The sequence below is a fragment of the Sminthopsis crassicaudata genome, chromosome 3 (assembly GCF_048593235.1).
Source record: "Sminthopsis crassicaudata isolate SCR6 chromosome 3, ASM4859323v1, whole genome shotgun sequence".
NCBI classification, from domain to species: Eukaryota; Metazoa; Chordata; class Mammalia; order Dasyuromorphia; family Dasyuridae; genus Sminthopsis; species Sminthopsis crassicaudata.
The window spans coordinates 251,830,104-251,851,815 of NC_133619.1; the positions used below are offsets into that span (position 1 = coordinate 251,830,104).

At 34.0% G+C, this 21,712-nt stretch overlaps 1 protein-coding gene across 3 annotated transcripts in view; it reads right to left on the reverse strand.

Moving 5' to 3' along the window:
* The window catches only part of TBC1D8 (TBC1 domain family member 8), a 113,464-nt gene that overhangs the window by 12,513 nt on the left and 79,239 nt on the right, over positions 1-21,712 (reverse strand). For all 3 annotated transcript variants that reach the window (XM_074300420.1, XM_074300421.1, XM_074300422.1), the window contains exons 6-10: positions 11,553-11,760; positions 9,838-10,032; positions 7,198-7,368; positions 4,937-5,087; positions 2,072-2,286 (exon numbers count right to left, since the gene is read on the reverse strand). In XM_074300420.1, coding sequence (XP_074156521.1) covers positions 2,072-2,286; positions 4,937-5,087; positions 7,198-7,368; positions 9,838-10,032; positions 11,553-11,760 — 940 coding nt within the window. The remainder of the gene's footprint in view (positions 1-2,071; positions 2,287-4,936; positions 5,088-7,197; positions 7,369-9,837; positions 10,033-11,552; positions 11,761-21,712) is intronic.

Here is a 21,712-nt window from a genome sequence, read left to right on the forward strand (position 1 = left end):
ATTCAGGTCTGTCTATCCTGGAGCAGCTGATGGCAGAGTGGATAAAAAATGCTGGCTCTGAAGTCAGAAAGACTCATCTTTTTAAATCCAAATCTGGCCCCGGATATTTACTAGCTATGTGATTCCAGGTAAGTCACTTTACCCTGTTGCTTCCAATTCTTCAATTATAACATTAGCTGGAGAGGGAAATGGAAACCACTACAGTATCTTTGTTCAGAAAAACCCAAATCTTCATGTTGGACATGATTGAAAAAGAAACTGAACAACTATCTAGCCTGACTCAAGCTCAATTCTTTGTCTAATGTGCCACCTAGTGTCTTCCAACAGGAAATAAAAGACTTCATTTGGGGCAGAAAGTCTATTTTGGTTAAATATAATATGCACAATAGGGAGTGACATGAAATAATAAAATGAAGGCTTTAAATGGTTCCACACAACAACGGCCCTGAATGCCAAGAAAAGGAATTTAAAACTTTATTACTGGGAGCCAATGAAGATTGATATGATCAGATCAAAGCAAAATAGAAAAGATGCTTTGTATGTGGAAACAAAAGTGAATCACATTAACACAAAGGGGGAGAGAAAACAATATTAGCAGGGTCAATTTCATTTTGTTCCTGTATCCCAGTGCTTACCACAAAGTACTGGGCACATGGGGATGATGCTGAATGAATCCTTGATAATGGTGTCATTGGTTAGTTTTCTGATGTTAGGTGACAGAGTTAGAAACTACCAAAGGAAACCCTTGTCACAATAATGCATGTGAAACAGACACAGTGTAATGAAGCAAGTATGTTATATCAAGTCAGGGTAGGTCACCCTACAAGTCTGGATGCAGTAATCCATACTAATTGTACAGACAAGCAAAAGTCCAAAGACAATTTCAATCTGCTCCAAACTATTCAGTGTTCAAGCACAGACACGTAGAGTTTATAGTTTCTACGAATCCTGTATATTCCCTGAAAATTCAAGTTTAAACTGTTTGGACATGTATACATATATTGTATTTAATTTATACTTTAACATATTTAACATGTATTGGTCAATTTGCATCTGGGGGGGGAGGAAGGGAAAAATTAGAACAAAAGGTTTGGCAATTGTCAATGTTGTAAAATTACCCATGCATATATCTGGTAAATAAAAACTATTAAAATAATAATAAAAAACAAGAAAATTCAAGTTTAACATCTTAAACATTCATATGCCACAAACTTCTACAATCTAAATTGGAGCTGTTTTCCTGCTCAGTTTTCATCTTACTTTTGTTATTTAGTTAATTTTCAGTCATGCCCAATTCTTTGTGACCCCATTTGGGGTTTCCTTAGTAGAGATACTGGAATGGTTTGACATTTCCTCCTCCAGTTCATTTTACAAATGAGGAAACTGAGGCAAACAGGGTTAAGTGACTTGCCTTAGGTCATACAGCTAGTAAAATGTCTGAGTCCAGATTTGACCTCAGAAAGATGAATATTCCTGACTCCAGACATGGAATTCTATCCACCTTGCCACCTAATTGCCTTTACTCTTAGCAGCATGCATATCATTTATGAAATCACAAAAATCTAGAGCAGTACAATTAGGAGTTTCTCTATCTTTTTTTCTTCTTCTTAAAAGAATTATCTATCCTTTGAGTCTACTCAAGGATTATTATATTTCAATACATTTCAATACTATTATATTTCAATACATTTTCAACTATTACACATACTGTTAAACATATGATGCTGTGTGAGGAAATTCAACCCCATTTTATAGACAGTAAAATTGAGGCAGAGGAGGAGGACATTAACTTCTTTGGAGCCAGACAATAAGTTACCTAATTCATGATGCTCCTCATACTAATTATTATTCATTTAAAATATTTATTTTATATTTAATTTTCTCCACAATTACATATAAAAAATTTAACATTTATTCTTTTAACATTTTTAGTTCCAAATTCTCTCCCTTTCTCCTTCTCTTATTGAGAGAAGGCAAGCAATTTTATATTTAAAATTTCAAATGTTGGGGTAAAGCAAATATGGTTTCCTATGGAGACCTAAGGTAAATAAACACATTATCCTGTCTTCACCTGGCAGTATCCAATCTTGGGATTTCGGTGAGCATAGGCCGTCAGCACTCTCCTCAAGGCAGCAATGCCTGTTTCATTTTGGAAGGCAGGATGCTCTGGTAGGGAGCGGTGCAAATCTCGCTCTATTTCCTCTGTTACTAGGCAACACTTGCCCATCGACTCCTCTACCAGATTCCCATAGTAACCAGGATGAGAGGCAAGATCAGTTACAGCATCTGAGGATTTTTTAAACAATACATGTGCAAAAGGAATTAATAATTATTTTCAGGACAATGTCACCATGGGAGTTATATTTGTCAAAGAATATCCATGTTTTTTGGTATGATGGAAAATATAAAAGTACTTTAAAACTATACACAACTGAGTTACTTTTCTTGCAAAGCCTTGATGCAGAAGAATTATTAACATTCTTTTATAAAATGCATGTTGGATTAGGAAAAAAATAATATAGTTCATATTGAAAATAAATACCACTTATGAACTTTTTAAAAATTACTTTTAACAGTATACATTTCCCCATGACAGGATTATGCATGGGTATACATATAGTTTTCTTTAATTTGGCAGTTAAAGGAATTAAACTATATTAATTAAAACATTTCATTATTATGGTGAAAACAGATTTGGTCTCACAGATCTAAAAGATCTGGGAGAGTCAAAACAATTTTCACAATAATATTAAGATTTTTTTATTCCTAATATAGTAAATATCAAAAGCTACAACCCAAAAGAAAATCTCTTTGGTGAGGTCCTCAATAATTTTGTAAAATATAAAGAGATACTGAAACAAAAAAAAATTTTTTTAAGAACCAATGCTTTAATTCATATGATATTTATTGAGCACCTACGATGTATAAGCATTTTGCTAATTGCTGATTTGCTATTGTAAAAATAACAGTAATACTACAACCTACTTCTAAAGGGAACCACAAATAAAATCTTTTGTAAACCTTAAAATAATATTATACAAGTGACCAGGCTGGAATGTAAGCTTCATGAGGGCAGATACCTGTCTTTTTTAAACTTGGTATCTCTCCTAGCAAATTGTTCTGCACACAATGGTGCTTAATAAATGTTTGAACTATATTTATTCACTCAGTCATCATAAAAGAGCCTAAAAATGGCTTATATGAAACATCTGAGATTGCTTTAATGATTTACTCTTCATAGAATAGATGGAAAACATAGCTAGAAAACACATTAGGTCAGTGATTCTTCTTTGTGTGTCATGGACTATTTGGGAGTCTGCTGAAGTCTATGGACCCCTTTTCAGAGTAATACTTTTAAAGACAAAAATGTAGTCCACAAAGGAAAAAAATAGGTTTTTAAGGGGAAAAGAATACATTTTTTTTTTCAAATTCAATTTAAGGACCACTGTCTATAGACCCCATATTAAAACATCTGCCTTAGAGCTCATCCAGTTTGAGATCTTCATTTCATAAATAAGGAAAGCAAGACCCAGAATGATTAAATGACAAGTTCTTACATCTAGCCAGAATCATTGCCAGGGCTAGATCCCAGGTCTGTCAGTCCAGTGGTATTTCTATTTGTAACACATAGCTTCCAGTTTGAAATCAAGAGGAGACATCATTGATTATCAGAGAGAGAAACTTTATCTTGCTACATCTGATGCCTCACATATAAATGTGAGTTTATGGGCACACAACAAATATAATGTGATCATGATAACATCTACACTTGTCAGAAGCAGCTATGAGTTTTCTGCAAAGCAACACAAGGTACTTAGGAAAGCAGTGCTGAAGCACTGAAGGAAATAAATGGGTAAAAGATCTAGGGCCACATCCTTTTCCACTTATTCCCAGGCCCAGCCCAATCTCAAAATTAAATAGATGTATTTGTTTTAAACAATATTAAATAAATGGTATTTCCTTCATAAATTCCATCTATCTCAACTCATCATTATGGAGTTTAAGAGGAATAATCCCAATATTTGTATCCAATCTGATGCTAAGAAATCTTCTTCACCTCACATGCATGATTAAAAATGAGCAAATAAGGCAACATTTTAATGTGAATGCATTTACTCAGGGTGAAGTGATTTGGTCAATCAAGTGTGAAGAGTTCCTAATTTTTATCTTTTGTTAAAAGAAGCAAAATCAAACAAGAGTGCTATAGTCATCACATACAATAGAAGGAATCACTCCTAAGCCAGGAAGAATACCGAAAAAGAAAGGTGTGGGCAGAAGGCAAGTTTCAAAACCTTTATAATTTTATCTAGGGTGCGCTCTTGATACCCACATCACATGGAGTTATTTTTGTCACACAGTTGCAAACAGCAGCATCTTTGTTCGGCATACCTTTCACGAGGATATCTTTTGTTATTTGTTCATTTTAACAGGACTCCCCCTTCATTGGGGCCAAACAACATTAGCACAGAGTCATGAGACCTAGTATCTACACAACTCAGCCACTAGCTTGCTATATGACTTGGGACAAATAGTAACCTTTCTGAGCATTGGTTTCTTCATCTGTATAATTAAGTGGTTGGACTAAAAAATCTCAAAAGTTACTTAGAGAGTTTTAATGGAAACCATGCCATTCCTAGGGGATTTGCTAATAAAGACATTGCTAAAATATACAGAAAATCTAATTACAAATCTGGGTCTTAGATGATCTTATAGATGAGAAAACAGACCCTGACTGGTTTACTTGACTTGTCCAAAGTCAGAAACTAAAACATCCAAACTTAAGTCCTTAATGTTTGAGATTTCAGTGAAAAAACAAATATGGCTGACTCAAATGGAACCTCCCAAAAAATCCCTTTGACCTTGCCTCCTATTCATAAGTAATGTCCCAAATTAATATTTGATTAAAGATACAAGAGAAAAAAAGTTAAGATTTTACCTGAAAACAGGAGCCAGAGTTTACCCCGTAAAGATTCAGGGATTCCCATGGCAACAAGCTTGCGGATCTTTTCCGTACGAAACATACACACTGTTCTGCCATATTCCACAAAATGGTCATTCCACAGACTTGCTTTTATCTGTTCTCTTGACTAGAAACCATAATATGCATATTTCAGGGATGGCACACATCATCTATATACTCCTACCATGTTTTCTTAGACCACAAGATGTAATAGACTAGGAAGTTCATTGAGAAATCAATAATTATAGGCAATTAAACTTCAGTAGCAAAGCTTAAAAAGAGGAACAAGATTTCCTACAAAAGTGCCTCATGACCATGATTGCTAGCTGAGAACTACTGAATGCTGCAACAGCTGCTAAAAGAGACTATGGTAATCTCCTCTGAAAATATCAGAGTACAGTATTCTCTCTTTTATCTGCTGTGGTTAATGGGTAGGCAGGAAAGAGAGAGAGCTCTTCTCCCACTCCCTTTTTTGTTGTAGGATTTGGAGGGGAGGCAGGAAGAAAGAAAATAAAATTAACTCAAGAAATCTTCTACTTCCATTATCTGAAACAAGATTCAACAGAGATCAGAGAAACCAATCTCCTTATTCAGGGGATGATTATTTTACACTTCCTTTCACGACCTCTTCCCATCTGTTAACCTTCAGGACATTTCACACTGTCTACTGCACATCACCAAGAATAGTTTATGGAGTGGGTTGGTGAGGGGAGAAAGAAGGAAGAAAGAAAACTAAATCTGAGTACTTCTAGCAATCCTAAATAAAGTTTTGTTGGGGGCAGAGTTGAAACCAGTTACCAAAATGAGATTTGAGGAAAATTTGTGCAATTGAGGGTTGGCCATAGCTATTTGAAAATTTCAAGACCACGGAGTTCACATATGGCATAGTATTCACATTTGGCATTAACAAATCTATTGCTGGAAAGATCTCAATTTTGGCCATTCACAGAATCTTAAAATTCACAGGCCATAAAATCCAACTGCTTCATTTTACATGAGGAAATTCAGATCCAGAGAGGGTGAACTGCCCAAGTAATACAGCTAATAAGCATCAATAGAGGGACATTTATATTTACTCTTTCTCTCAGTTGCCCATTTGTACTAAATTAGAATACTACATATTTAACGATAGTAAATTAAAAAATAGTAAAACAAAGAAATAGAAAATAATAATTCTTAACACAAGCTCAGGTGAAAAGGAATTATTAGCATAATTAGAAAGCTTAGGTGATGTTTTCTTCTTCAAGACCCTTTGGAAGGTATATTGGTAATAATCAAACAAAAGCTAATATCTAGAAATGATTTTTACTGAAGATTATGAAAGGCCAGTTGAAATTTCAGACTTTCAATGGAGACAGTTTATTCCATTCAGAGAAAGTTTTCCAATCTTTTTAGTCCAATCTGTAATTGTAAAAGATTGAATCCCATTTTGGCTGAGAAGACAATATGGAAATGGTAAGTGATAAGGCCCACATCACCCTTCCCTCTCTTGAAATGATGAGGAGCTAAGGTGGAAAAATACTTATTCTACAAACCAAGCAGAAGCCTAGCAAGCAACTATATTGTTGAAAGGTCTTCAATGGCTACCCTAGTCCACTTTAAGGTGGGGATGCTGAGGCTTAAAGAGATTGAATAATTTACTGAAGGTCATGTGGTCTGTAAAGGCAAAGAATGCAAAGGCTTTTTTTTTGTTTGTTTTTATTTTTGTTTTTGTTTTTTTTCCTGAGGCAATTGGGGTTAAATGACTAGTGCAGAGTCCTTAGGAAGTGTTAAGTAACTGAGATCAGATTTAAACTCAGATCCTCCGGGTTTCAGGGCTGGTACTCTATCCACTGCACATATACTTGCCCCCACAAAGGTTTTTTTTAGGAAAAGTGGATAGCAATATCATCTTTGAGAAGATAAATTAATATCAGCATTTTATCTTGTCACAGTTTAAGAGTTTTATCAGGGCAGCTTCAATGTTAAACACAGAGTAAACAAGATTAAATAGTTGTGAGTCTGGCTCCACAGGAACAGAACTGTGGGCTTTCTATGCCTGGCACACAGAGGTACAAAGCAGATATCAGGTCATAATAACTTATTGTAGAACCATAGGACACTTTCTGGGTCCACTGCTCTCTAAGTCAAATGCTACAGTTAGTTCAGCTGAGTCTGTGTTTAAAAAAGGTCAATGGGATTGGAGAAGTGGGACTGAGAGTGTGAGAGACTAGAGAAAAAAGGTGAATTCTACTTACCATTCTGGAATCAGGGCTCTGGGTTCCTGACTGGTGGAAGATGGCTATTAGTGCCTCAGAATTTGGCAGAGGGCTAGTTTCTTTGTCAACCGTGTTACCATTCTGAGACAGTTTGAGATTCCCAAACTTTTGATCACTGCACACACTAGTTGACTGAAATAGAGAGGACGTCTGAAAAAGTTAAAAAAAAAATGGAGATATTTGTTTTTGTTTTTACTTGCATAGGGTTGTAGAATTTATTTGGGGTTTCCATATTAACCACTAAGGACAACTGCAATTTTAAAACCTACCTACCTAGTTGTGATTTTAGAGAAGAGACAATACAAGAAGACATTAAATCTCAAAAAGCTCTGTCTTTACAATGGAATTGTCTACATAGAAGTTTTACTCTGCCCTTTAACATGAGACATACAAAGCAAAGGTCCCAGAATAGTAAGCTTGACAAGTTTTTAACTTTCCTTTTTGAGACAGGAGAAAGCAGGTAACTCTGCACATACAGAAATATGCACAACACTATTCATAAAAGGAAAATTTCACAACCCTATTTTTTCTATTACTTTGGATCCTAAAAATTTGGAAATGTGCTCCTTTGGAAAAACAAATCTCAAAGACAAGGTTAGAAAATGTGTTTGGTTTTTTTTTTTAATTAAGCCTGTCTATTTATTGCTAGTCCTATAAACATAAGTAAAATAAATATCATATCATTTCAGGTGTATGGCACTAGCAGCTGGGAACATGAGAAAAAGATCTATAGGAGATAGTGTTTGAACTGAGCTTTAAAGAAGACTAGGAAAAATGAAGGTCAGGAGGGAGGGAGTTCTAAATCTGGGGACAGCCTGTGCAAAAACAAAAACAAGAACAAAAAAACCAAAATATAGGAGATATAATATTGTGTGCATCAATAGCAATATCAGTCTGGCTGGACCACACAAAGTGTATGTGAAGCCTGGAAAAGAGCCAAGTTATAGATGATTTTAAATGCCTAACCATGGAGTTTGTATTTGAGCCTAGAGGTTATAGGAAATTGCCTCACATAACTCTAACATAAGTAGTACATAATGTAAGCCCTTTTCCAAAAACCTTTGTGAAAACCTAATTTGAAATTTTGGAAAGCAATTGGGGGCGGGGGAGGGCGGAGAAGGAAAAATTAGACAGATATCCAATGCTTATATAGTCCATCACCAGCTGATCAAAAACCTGAAACGGATACCCTAAAGATGGTACTCTACAATGTATTGAGTTTTACAAATTCAATCATTTTAATCTAACTTTTAGCTTAAAATTCTTCAAACAACCCTATAAGAATTATAGATCAACTTGTTTGCTAACTTATAGCTTAGCTGCTAGTAGATCTTGGGTGGGCTGAAATAGTAGAAGAGAGTGGAGAGTAAAAGAAAATAAATTATTAGGAGTCTAAATTTATATAGAGAGAAGATGACCAGAGAAAGAGTAATAAATCCACCTCCCACCAATTACTATGCTAGTTATTTTCCATAACATCTACTTCTTTTCCCTGTGATTCTGTTCTGGGAAATGCATTGTATTTCTAATTACTCTCAGATGAGAATTCAACCTTTTCAAGGCTTCTCTCCTATTCCTGGCAATAAATATATCAGGAGTGCTATTCAACAGTGGCACTATAATTTCTCTGCATTCTTGATACATCAACAGGTCTCAGTAATTATCAGGCATTAATATCCTTGGCTTTGGAGTCAAATGACAATAATTTCTGTATCTACACAAAGAAATTTCTTGACAGCCTCTGTGGGTTACTGGGAGAAAACAAAGCCAATAGCTTATTAGCCACATCGTACTATATAATCCAATAAATATCCTCAGCTGTATCCTCAATCCCAAAGGGTAAAATGCCTTTTTTATGTTCTCCACATTATTCAGAATTTCAAGAGGATGTTATTTTTATAGGCCTGGAATCAACCTTCAAACAAAAAACACTTGGGAGAGGTTTAATAACTGAATTTCTGAGTGCATGTAATATACATAATATGTGCATATATGTGTATATATACATACTTATGTATATATACACATATGTGTAAAGGGCAGGAATTCTGTATGAGTGATTTAAATCCTGCAACAAGGTGTTAACTCAGTGGGATTGATAAGACAATGGTTATCTAGTTTAACATGTGAGTTTTCTAGTTCAGTATGATTGATTGAATCTTACAACAAATAATGGTTCCCCAGTGATATAATGATCGGTTTATTCTCAGTAACTGTAATGATGTAACTGAAATAGAGTATATAAACTGGGACAAACTCAGCCACAGACAGACTTCAAGATAGAGATCTTCATGGTGGCTCTCCTGCCTCCTGCATTCCTCCACTAAGAAGACCAAGTTCCAACTGAAGGTCCCCTAGAAAGCTAACCCGGGCCCAGACGAAGGAGACAGACTGTGAAGGAGATCATAAAGATTTTGGATTTTATCCTTGACTATTCTCATGGTGATTATTCTGCTGAAATGAAGGCTGGTCCCAAGACCTCCAGAAAGCTAACCAGAACATTATACATATGTATAAAGTATATATGCATATATATTTGAGCTTAAATAATTTGAGCCTGATAAATATGCATCTATATGACATATAGATATATATTTATATAAATTTGAAACATCATACCTCAGCTTCATTTTTCAAGGTGTCATAATGCACTGGGCTGTTAGCATGAACCTGTTTCAATCTCCTGAGCAAGTTTTCCACCAAGCTCTCCCTATCCTTGAGTTCAATGAACTGAAAAGCCATCTTGCTCCTTATACTGATGATGATGGGATTAGGAAGGAGACTGGTATCTTCCATTTTCTCTATGCTCACTACCTGTTAAAAAAATTGTTATATGTCAAAATATGAGGGGAAAGAAAGTAGTTTCATTGAACATTCAGAAAAACTTGAACAAAAAGGTAACTGCAAGCAGTGTCTGAATATAAAGAATTTTCCTGTCTTCCTGTCTCCAGATGCTGGTCTTTTCATTAGTACATGCCAAATCAAAACCAGAATCCATATTAATTTAATAAAATGGATAGAAAGAGCCTAACCCCAAACTGAGGTGAATTTAAACAATTCCTTGGAGACTGCAAGATGATATCCAAGTGCTGACTAGCCAAATTCTTTTTTAATGTTTTTTTCCCCCCATCTTGTTCAGACTTGTATAGGGTACTCCCAGAAAGGAAAATTCCTTCACCAATGCAGATCAACCGCTGTTCTGCAAATTATAGTCTTAGAGTTGCCTAAGGCACTGAGAATTTAGATGATAGCCTGGTACTGAGCCAATATGAATCAGAGGCAAAACATGAACTTGGGTCATTCAGAAATTCTCTATTCACTATTTCTTGATGCTTCTCAGGCAGATCTTAACCTCTTTGATTATTTTGAATGTTCTCACTGTTGCTATGAATAAGAAACAATTATCACAACATCATTATTATCACATGTTTAGCACTATTTTTAGAAAAAGATCATTTGCTTTCTCATACACACACACATATCTATCTTTCATATTCTTACATCATCACTCAGGAAACATCTGGTCTTGATGAGATGTCCCTGATGTGTTAGTCTTTTGTTTTCATTGTTGCTAGGACATACTTTAAGCTTATTTTCTCCTTCCTCTGATCTTGCATTTGCTACCTGAATAATAGGTATCACCTTCAATTTATAGATAGTAAAACTGAGACAGGGATTAATTAACTTGCCTGAGGTGACAAGCTGCTTTAGATCTGGAAATAAACCTAAGTTTTAAAATTCTCATATCTTTGTTTTTTTTCCACTAGAAATATTATTTTTAAATATGACTATTTTTAATTCACTTTTACTATTTCAAGGAATTATTTTTTATTTTTAAATGAATTACCAAGAACATAAAGTTTACCCTGCTTACAATTTTTAAAAAAATTTTTGAAACAAAAATGGTTGGGCTTTTTTTAGGGATTATGGAGAAGGTTTGATGAGGGGAACTGCAAAGAAAATTAGTTTTTTTTTTCCTTCACTTACTGTTCTTAGAAAAATTTTAATTACTACATGTAAATTTTTTACAGCTTCATCAATATAGAAGAAGTCACGGTAAGCTACTTTTATAAGTCATTTCTTTTCAAAATTTTTAGTTCTCAATAGAAAAGAGTGGGGAAAAAATGGAAAAAAACAAAAAAAAACCACACCCAATATTTTGATTCCTGCTGCACATGTAAGGAAAAGGTCTACATATCTGGAAACTCATCTCTGACCTGGTGGAAGATAGTGCTTCTTTTCTGGTTCCCCTTGCATAACTTCAATTATGGGGTGAAGTGGCAAAGATGTGCAAAAAGGACTCACAAACATAGAGATTCAGAGATAGATTCTACCTCTCTAAGTGGAAGGACGACATTGCAACAGCCATCTTCTTTGCTGGCAAAACAGACATAGCTATCAGACGCAAACATCCGTCCCACTGTGTGACAGCGACTAAATGGTGTCCAAAGAGAACAATCTACAACTTCATGTAGCTTCTCCTTTCTTGGCAATCTGAAGAAGGCTCTAAAGAACTCATTTTGTGCTCTGGCTTCCAGATCCCTTGTAAGGGAGGAAAAGAGAAAAGCAAAGAGAGAGAGAGTGAGAGAGTGAGAGGGGAGAGAGAGAAGAGAGAAGAGAGAGAAAAGAGAGAAAGAAAGAAAGAGGAGAAAGAGAAAGAGAAGAGAGAGAGAAAAAGAGAGAGAGAGAAGAGAGAGAAAAGAGAGAAAGAAAGAAAGAGGAGACAGAAAAAGAGAAGAGAGAGAGAGAGAAGAGAGAGAGAGAGAGAGAGAGAGAGAGAGAGAGAGAGAGAGAGAGAGAGAGAGAGAGAGAAGTTAGATGGGAAAGGGACATTTACTAATTTTTAAAAATTATCCTTCTAGAACTGGTATTTCAAAGTTAAAATAAATAGACCACGTGGACTTTGAATTAAACACATCAAATTGTAAATACCCAATTTGTAAGATGATCTTATTAAGAATTATTTTGTATGTTTCCCTACATTGAAATTTTGTTTAATGAAATAAGTTTCAAAACTGATCTCTGATCAAAGTAACCATTCTTTAAAAATATTAGACTCCTATTTACATATAAACAAAAACTTTAACAATCATTAAAATTTTTTTTTAATTTTAAAAGATAAAAACTTGTCTTCTCATCTGCCCCTCCCCCTTCGAGAAGGCAAAAATGTTATTTTAATTATACAAATGATGCCCTGCAAAATATTTCTGTTTTAGCCATGTTGCAAAAGAAAATATAAACAAAATAAAATAAAACAATAAAAAAGAAAGTTTCAAAAAGTATGCTTGCTTCCTTCTGCACTCAGACTTCATGAGTTCTCTCTCTGAAAGTGGATAGCCTTTTTCATCATGAGTTCTTTGGAGTTGTCTTAAATCACTTTCTTGATCAGAGTAGCTGCCTTTCACAGTTGATTATTATTACACTATTATATAACTGTGCACAAAGATTTCCTGTTTCTGCTCATTACACTTTTCCTTAATTCACATAAGACTTCTTAGTTTTTTTCTGAAAGCAACCTGCTTGTTATTTCTTATTGCATAATAGTATTCCATCATCATCTAATGACATCAAATGTCCCAATTGAGGGGAATCCCCTCAGTTTTCAATTCTTTGCTACCATAGAGAGCTGCTATATTTTTTTTGGACAGAGAGGTTCTTTTTCCTTTCCCCTGGCATACAGACCTAGTAGTGGTATTGCCTGATCAAAGGGTAAGGGGTAAGTACAGTTTTATTTCCAAATAGTCTTCCAGAATGGTTGGACTAATTCACAATTTCACTAACAGTATAGTAGTGTCCTATTTTCCCACATTCTCTGCAGCATTTGACATTTTCCTTTTGTGTGTGTGTGGGTATATATATATATATATATCCCCCCCTGAGGCTGGGATTAAGTGACTTGCCCAGGGTCACACAGCTAGGAAGTGTTAAGTGTCTGAGACCAAATTTGAACTTGGGTCCTCCTGACTTCAGGGCTGGTGCTCTACCTACTGTTCTATCTAGCTGCCCCTTTAAATTTTATTTTAATAGTATATTATTTTTCAATTACATGTAACAATGGTTTTCAACATTCATTTTTTTAAGACTTTGAGTTCCAATTTTTTTCCTCCTTCCCTCCTTTACTTCCCCCATCCCCAAAACAGCAAGCAATCTGATATAGATTATACATATACAATCATTTTAAACATACTTTCAAAAGAGTTGTGTTGGGAAAAAAATAATAACAAAAAGAAAACACCTCAAGAAAGAAAACAAAACAAAAGATGAAAATCAATATGCTTCAACCTGCATTTAGTCTCCATAGTTCTTTCTCTGGATGCAGATGGCAGTTTCCATCCAAAGCCTATTCTAATTGTCTTGGATCATTGTATTGCTGAGAAGAGCTAAGGCCATCATAGCTAACCACACAATCTTGTTGTTACTATATACAGTGTTTTCTTGATTTTGCTCACTTCACTCAGAATTGTTTGTGTAAGTCTTTCCAGGCTTTTCTGAAATCAGTTCTTATTCAGCCGTTCCCCAACTGATGGCATTCACCCATTTTCCAATTCTTTGTCATCACAAAAAGAGCTGCTACAAATGTTTTTGCACATATGGTTCCTTTCCCTTCTTTTATGATATATGAGATATAGGCCCAGTAGAAACACTGCTACTTCAAAAGGTATGCCCAGTTTTATATTCCTTTGAGCATAGTTCTTAATTGCTTTTGAGAATGGCTGGATCAGTTCACAACTCCACCAAAAATGCCTTAGTAGCCCCGTTTTCCTATACCTCCAACATTTATCATTATCCTTTTCTGTCATCTTAGCCAATCTGATAGGTGAGAGATGGTACCTGAGTTGCTTTAATTTTCATTTCTTTAATCAATAGTAATTGAGTATTTTTTCATATGACTATGGATGGTTTTATTTTTTTCATCTGAAAATTATCTATTCATATCCTTTGACCATTTATCAATTGGAGAACCTAATTTACTTGTGACACCCTTTTTGTCTAAATCATTTCTTCATTTTGACCTTATCTGGGTATATGGTGAGATGTTCACCTAGTTTCTGTCAAATTGCTTTCCAGTTGTACCAGCAATTTTTGTCAAATGTTGAATTCTTACCCCCCATACTTGGATCTTTGGGCTTTTCAAACATCAAACACTAGATCACTGTGTTCATATTACCACCATGTACCAGATACATAATCTATCCACTGATCCATCACTTTATTTCTTAGTTAGAACCAAGTTGTTTTCATAACTGGAGTTGCTAGGCTACTTTCTTTAACATTTTTTTTCTATTGGTTCTTCATTCTTGCCCTTTTGTTCTCCCAAATTAACTTAGTTACTCTTTTTTCTAGCTCTATAAAATAATTCTTCAGTAGTTTGCTATAGTATTGAATAAGTAAATTAATTTAATGGAGTTGTTTTCATTTTTGATACTATCCATTTCTTTTTCTTTTTCTTCTTTAATCAAATTAATCAAGTTTATTCACTGGTTCATTTATTTATTTATTTATTTTTATTTAGAATTTTTTTTCCCACAGTATATATGCATGAGTAATTTTTTTATAATATTTTAAATATTTATAATATTTTTCCAAATTATCCCCCCTCCCTCCACACCCTCCCCCTGATGATAGGCAATCCCATACATTTTACATATGTTACAATATAACCTAGATACAATATATGTGTGTAAATACCATTTTCTTGTTGCACATTAAGTATTAGATTCCGAAGGTATAAGTAACCTGGGTAGATAGACAGTAGTGCTAACAATCTACATTCACTTCCCAGTGTTCCTTCTCTGGATATAGTTATTTCTGTCCATCATTGATCAACTGGAAGTGAGTTGGATCTTCTTTATGTTGAAGATATCCACTTCCATCAGAATACATCCTCATACAACATTGAAGTGTACAGAGATCTTCTGGTTCTGCTCATTTCACTCAGCATTAGTTGATGTAAGTCTCTCCAAGCCTCTCTGTATTCCTCCTGCTGGTCATTTCTTACAGAGCAATAATATTCCATAACCTTCATATACCATAATTTACCCAACCATTCTCCAATTGATGGACATCCATTCATCTTCCAGTTTCTAGCTACAACAAAAAGAGCTGCCACAAACATTTTGGCACATACAGGTCCCTTTCCGCTCTTTAGTATTTCTTTGGGATATAAGCCCAATAGCAGCAATGCTGGATCAAGGGGTATGCACAGTTTGATAACTTTTTGGGCATAGTTCCAAATTGCTCTCCAGAATGGCTGGATTCTTTCACAACTCCACCAACAATGTGTCAGATTCACTGGTTTATTTATAAAACCAGTTCTTAGTTTTATTTAAATTTTTTTTTCACTTCTAATTATATTAATCTTTCTTTTGATTTTGAGAATTTCCATTTTGTTATTTAATTGGGGATTTTTGATCTGCTCTTTCTTTCATTGATATATGCATTTACAGATAAAAAAATTCCCCTAAGTATTGCTTTGACTGCTTCCACAAATTCTGGAATGTTATCGCATTCATTTTACTTAATGAAATTATGATATCATTAATAATAATGTCTAACTTTTCAATATACATGCAAATACAGTTTTCAATATTCACCCCTTTGAAACCTTGATTACCATCTGAAAGAAATCCCAAAATGAAAATTCCATGGAGTATTATATTTAGGGAAATATTTCTATCTCTATTTTTCTTTCTATTCCTCATTCTTCCTCTCCCTTCCCCTTTATTCCCTGGCATCCCTTTTCATCATTTACCCATTTTTAAAAACATAACTCTTGTGCCATCTATGTTAAAGTTTTCTAACTTTCCTAATAATGATAAAGTTCTTAAAAGATACATGTACCATCTTCTCATAGAGAAAGGAAAAGTTTAACTTTATTGAGTCTGTTTTGATTTCTCTTTCATGTGTACTTCTTTGTTTCTCTTGATTCTTATATTTGAAAGTGAAATTTTCTATTCATCACTGGTCTTTTCATCAGGAGTGCTTGAAAGTTTTCTATTTCATTATGTGTTCATTTTCTCTCCTTGATGGATTTTTTTATACTCAATTTTATTGCGTGGGTTATTCTTGCTTGGATTCCCACTCTTTTGTTGTATGACAGCATATCATTCATATTCCAGGCCCTCAATTCCTTTAATGTAGTAGCTACTAGATCTTCTGTAATCTTGACTAGAGCTCCACAATATTTGAATACTTTCTGGCTGATTGAAGTATTTTCTCTTTCACCTGGGAGCTCTGGAATTTGGCTATAATACTCCAGGGAATTTTTATTTTGAGATTTCTTTCAAGTTGTAATCAATAAGTTCTCTCCATATCTTACCCTGTGGTTCTAGGATATTTGGGGGACAGTTTTACATGATAATATCTTGAAATCAGATTTCTAGGCTCATTTTTGATCATGGCTTTAAATAATTTTAAAACTATCACTTTTCAATCTATTTTTAGGTCAGTTTTTCCTATGAAATTTTACATTTTTCTACTTTTTCATTCTTTTGACTTTGTTTTATTGTTTCTTGATGCCACATGAAGTCATTAGATTCCACTTGCCCAATTCTAATTTTTAAGGAATTATTGTCTTCAGTGAACATATAGACTTGTGAATTCTCTTTAATATCTACACAGCCTTTAACAGATTCTGCAGTCAAGAAGTAGGAAAACAGAATTCTAGATACTATGAGAACTTTTTTTTAAGGTTGTTGTTTTTAATCAAAACTGAATGAAATTATAATAGCCAAGATATAAAGGAGATATGATAGGACACTTCTCTTAGTTCTTTGCAGAAGTGAGCAGATATGAAAATTCAGTTATCTTTGATTAGGTCAGATATTAAAAGATTTACAAAAATATATAAAACTGATACTTCTATTTTTTTGCTTTTGAAAATATGACTATTTTTATTAAAATGTATTATATTAACATGTAAAATTTTCAAAATGAAAATAAATATTTTAAAGTATTCATTTTAATTTTAAAAAAAATATTTATTTAAAACTAAATATAAAATAAGAAAAAGCCAAATAGAAAAAAAAAAGAGAAAAAGGAGGAAAATTTCAACAAAATGAAAATTGTCATGCACCCAGTAGAACATCAGGGAGGAATCAAAATATATAATAATAAATTTCCATTTCAAAAAAGCACATATAATAAAAGATATCATATTCATAATTGTTCATTTTTCTTTTATTTCTTATAGGTTATTTTTTTGTTCTCTGCTATGAACTTTTTACTTTATTCTTTCCCCTTTCATCCCCTCTCACCTCCCCCAAGTATACACATACATATTTGTATGTATATGTATATATGTGTGTGTGTGTGTGTGTATTAACACCCATACATATACCTACATAACACAACTTTATATACACATACATATCCCCATATGCACACACAAATACACACATGTATATATACATACACATATTTATATATGCATCTAAGACAATATTAACATGACTGAGATATAATGTAGATTTCTCTCTTGATTGAATCTTTAAATTTGACTTTGACTTTGATTACTAGCCGTACAATTTTTTCTAATATGTTTTACTACTGATCCTTGTAATTGTGTTTGTGTGTATTCTTATTCCCTCTAATTCTTCTACTTTAGTTCTATTTTTTGATTTGCCTTGCTATTATTTAGATTCCTCCCTTATCTTCTTCTCCCCCTCCATTCTTTCCCTACCCATTTATCCCATTCACATTAATCTACACATCCTTTTATATCCCATCTTATCCTATTCCCTTCCCCCTTATTTCTTTATAGATTTTGGAGGGTACTATGTCTCCCCTTTATGCTGTGTGTGTATTGACTAATTAATCGATTGATTGTTCCTTATTTAACCATTTCTCGATGTGAGTGGATTTTCAGAACTACCAGCCCTACTCCCCCATCTAATGCTTTTGTATCATGATGTCTTCACCTCAATCATATAGTATAATTACTATTGTTATTTTTTCCTATTCAGTTTTGCTATATAAAGTTAGGTCATAGTTCAACTCCAGTCTTCCTTTTCAATTACTCCATTACAGATGTCGATCTTAAATATACTGTTTAGATTTCTACATATAAACCATAAACAGTTTGACTTTGTTAAATCCCTTGAAATTTGTCTTTGATGGCGACTCTTATATGTTAAATTTTCTATTAAGGTCAAATTTGATTGAGACAAAATCCTAAAAATCTGTGAGTTCACTAAATGTCCATTTTTCCCCATTCAATATTTTATTAAGTTTTGCTGAATATGATATTTTTAGTTGCAGGGCTAATTCTTTTGATTGATGATATATAATATCCCAGATCTTGTGGTCTTTTATAGCTGCTGATAAATCCTGTACATTTCTAATCATAATTCCAGCATATTTGAATTGTTTTTTGTTTCTTATAAAACTTTCTCTTTGACCTGAGGGTTGTGAATTTTAGCAATAAGATTCCTATGTGTTTTCCTTGAAGAATCTCTGAGGTGGGTAATCAGTGAATTTTTTCTGTTCCTACTTTTCCTTCTTGTTCTATCACTCAGGACAATTTTCTTTAATTATTTATTGCATTATTTCATCAAAGTTCTTTTATTGGTCATATCTTTCAGGTACTCCAATTATTCTCATGTTTTCTCTTCTTCATTTGTTCTCCAGGTTTGTTATTGTTCTTATAAGAAGTTCCACATTCTGTTCCATTTTTTCATTCATTACATTTTGTTCTATTATTTATTGGTCACTTATCTTCAACTGACTTTCCCTTCCTGAATTCTAATTTTCTTTTTTTTTTTTTTTTGCCCCACCTAGCTATTTTTTTATTTTATTTTTACAAAAATTTTATGTATTGGTAATTTTCCAGCATTGACAATTGCAAAACCTTTTGTTTCAACTTGTCCCCTCCTACGCCCACCCCTTCCACCAGATGGCAGGTTGACCAATACATGTTAAATATGTTAAAATATATGTTAAATACAATATATGTTTACATGTCCAAACAGTTATTTTGCTGTACAAAAAGAATTGGACTTTGAAACAGTGTACAATTAGCCTGTGAAGGAAATCCAAAATACAGGCGGATAAAATTAGAGGGATTGGGAATTCTATGTAGTGGTTCATAGTCATCTCCCAGAGTTCTTTCGCTGGGTGTATCTGGTTCAGTTCATTACTGCTCTCTTGGAACTGATTTGGCTCATCTCATTGTTGGAGAGGACCTCATCCATCAGAATTGATCATCATACAGTATTGTTGTTGAAGTATACAATGATCTCCTGGTCTTGCTCATTTCACTCAGCATCAGCTCATGTAAGTCTCTCCAGGCCTTTCTGAAATCATCCTATTGGTCATTTCTTACAGAACAATAACATTCCATAATACTGAATTCTAATTTTCAAAGAATTATTTTCTACTTAGGACTGTATCTCCTTTTCTAGTTGGTTAACTTTTTTTCCTTCTTAATTTTCTAAGGGTTTTTGGATTTTTTTTCCTCATTTGATTTTTAGTTGAGTTTTTCTATAAATTTTTTGGGGGCACATAGCCATTTAACATTACTTTTTGGGGTAGGAGAGGCTTTTTAAAATTTCACTTTGGTTCTCTGAAGATAAACCCTAGTCTACCATATTCCCACAGTAAGTTTCTGTGTTCCTTCTTCCTTTGCCTAATCACTTTTTTAAAAAGAGAAAATTTATTAATGTAAGCACTGTAATTACGGAGGGGGTAGACAGTTCCTCTAGCTTTATTTCAGTTCTCCTCTCTGACCTGGAACCCCAAACCAAAGGCTTCACCCTCCTGCAAGTGCCTTCAGCCAGCACCAATCCTGCCCCATTCCTTTTGAGATTACCAGGTGTGCTGGTTCCTTCTGGCCAAGGCCATGTCTCAGCACACAGGTGCCTGATGTTCCTAATCAGCCAGGGTTCCCTTAGTCTTCCTGGACTCAGACCCCTGATTCCCCAATCTGTCCCTAAGCTGAAAGTTCCTGTAGTTTGGGCTGAGACTACCTCCTAACCCAGTTAGCCCTAGGACTCCCACTGGCTGTTTTGGGGAAATTAGATTGGAGATGTATATACTTCACACAGGTTTCACCCTGGTCTTGGGGGTCCCTCTTCTAATCTTCTATTGTTGTTCCTAGAAGACCTCTGCTCTGCCCCAAGTTTTTTTCTTTGTTTTTTTTTTTTTTTTTTTTACCAGTCTATGTTTGTTCTGAAGCATAATTTTGTTTTGTTTGTGGGGAAAACATGGTGAGCTTGGGATTTTCTGACCTATTTGATCAGCTTCCCAGAATCCTCTCCTCAACTTTAATTTTTAAAATATGGTAAATATTGATAGCTATAATTCACATAAACAAAAGATCTTTGGTATTTTCAACCATTTTTATAGTACAGTTTTCAATAACTTTTAGGAATATAAAGATATCCTAAGACCAAAAAGTTTGAAAACTGCTGGTCTAAATTTTTTTTTCTTACTCAATGACCTAGATTTAAAGTGTTTTCTGGTTCTAGATAACCAGAGGTAGAATTTAGAAAGGAAAGAAAGAACTGATGGCTAACAAAGAGCCTGGAATTAATTTCACTTTGATATCTGTGGGAAAAAAAACTATAGAAGTTTTTTGTCTGCGAAAGTAAAAACTAGAAAATATTGACTGCTTAAAAACAAAACAAAATAAAACAAATAAAAAAACCAAATCTTAGCACTACCACAAAATTGATTATAGCTTATCCATTGCTAAACAGAAACTTGTCCGGAATCGAGAGACTTCAGTTCTACGTTTTAGAGCTCAAATTCTTTATCTTAAAATATTAATACTTACTGTAACATCTAACTTGAACTTATTGTGAAAATTAGCAAGTATTTGGAAGCCAACTCTCTCAGAAGTCATTAAACCCTTTTATCTTATTTAAAAAAAAATTCCTTAATCCCTGGATAGGAACATATGTGAATAGAAAAGAAGGCTCAAAAAACCTAAAATAGACCACAGTCTATTTTAATGGAATTTTTGTACACTACACACACACACACACACACACACACACACACACACACACACACACAAAATGGAAACTATGGACCCAGAACATAGTTACTTAAAAAAAGTAATCCAGATACATCTAGAAGCTATATACAAGTTTTAGTTATAGCACAATTAAAAGTCACAGTTTACTAAATGATTCCTAGTGACCTTAAAGAGGTCACATAACAGCTCTGAAAGTTGTCTAAGATTATCCTTCCAAAACTGGGCATGGGGAGAACATAATTCACAGAATCATACATTTATAGCTGGAAAGACCTTGCAGGTCTAGTCCAATTGTCTAATTTTATAGATAAGGAAAATATTCAGAGACAAGAATAAATTGCTTGAGGTCATATAGGTAGTAGACCTGACATTTGAATCCATTCTTCTGATTTCAAATTCAATTCTTTTTTCATTGTTTTATACTGCTTTCCTCAAAGGATTATCTGTCTGTCTGTCTGTCTATCTATCTATGTATCTACACACACACATACACACAGATACACACACATACAAGCA